This window comes from Nanorana parkeri, unplaced genomic scaffold (assembly GCF_000935625.1).
Source record: "Nanorana parkeri isolate BGI_ZX_2015 unplaced genomic scaffold, ASM93562v1 scaffold748, whole genome shotgun sequence".
In the NCBI taxonomy this organism is placed as follows: Eukaryota; Metazoa; Chordata; class Amphibia; order Anura; family Dicroglossidae; genus Nanorana; species Nanorana parkeri.
Window position 1 is genome coordinate 343,379 of NW_017307016.1, and position 549 is coordinate 343,927.

At 56.8% G+C, this 549-nt stretch overlaps 1 protein-coding gene across 1 annotated transcript in view; it reads left to right on the top strand.

Annotated features, from left to right (window-relative positions):
• Positions 1–549, top strand: part of TWF2 (twinfilin actin binding protein 2) — a 19,806-nt gene that overhangs the window by 13,829 nt on the left and 5,428 nt on the right. The window contains exon 5 of the mRNA XM_018564376.1: positions 457–547. Within this exon, the coding sequence (XP_018419878.1) occupies positions 457–547 (91 nt within the window). The remainder of the gene's footprint in view (positions 1–456; positions 548–549) is intronic.

Genomic DNA, 549 nt, shown 5'->3' on the forward strand with positions numbered 1-549 from the left:
ACAGGCACAAGGAGAGAGAGCGGCAGTGACCGGTCTGTATTACAGGAGGGGGGCTGAGACAAGACCAGTCACCCTGCACAAGGAGAGAGAACAGCAGTGAGAGGTTTTTATTACAGGAGGGGGCGGAGACAAGACCAGTCACCCTGCACAAGGAGAGAGAGCAGCAGTGAGTGGTCTGTCTTACAGGAGGGGGCGGAGACAAGACCAGTCACCATGCACAAGGAGAGAGAGCAGCAGTGACTGGTCTTCATTACAGGAGGGGGCGGAGACAAGACCAGTCACCATGCACAAGGAGAGAGAGCGGCAGTGAGCGGTCTTATTACAGGAGGGGGCGGAGACCAGACCAGTCACCCTTCACAAGGAGAGAGAGCAGCAGTGACATTTGTAGAACGGTCGGGTCGCTGGTGGAGAGATCTCTGTATTTTCAGGATGTAATTGTATTTCTCTGTGTGGCAGGAAGACGTTGCCCTCGGCGGTTACCAGAAACACGTCTCCTCTTGCGCCGCGCCGGCGCCACTTACCGCGGCCGAGCAGGAGCTGGAGGAGATC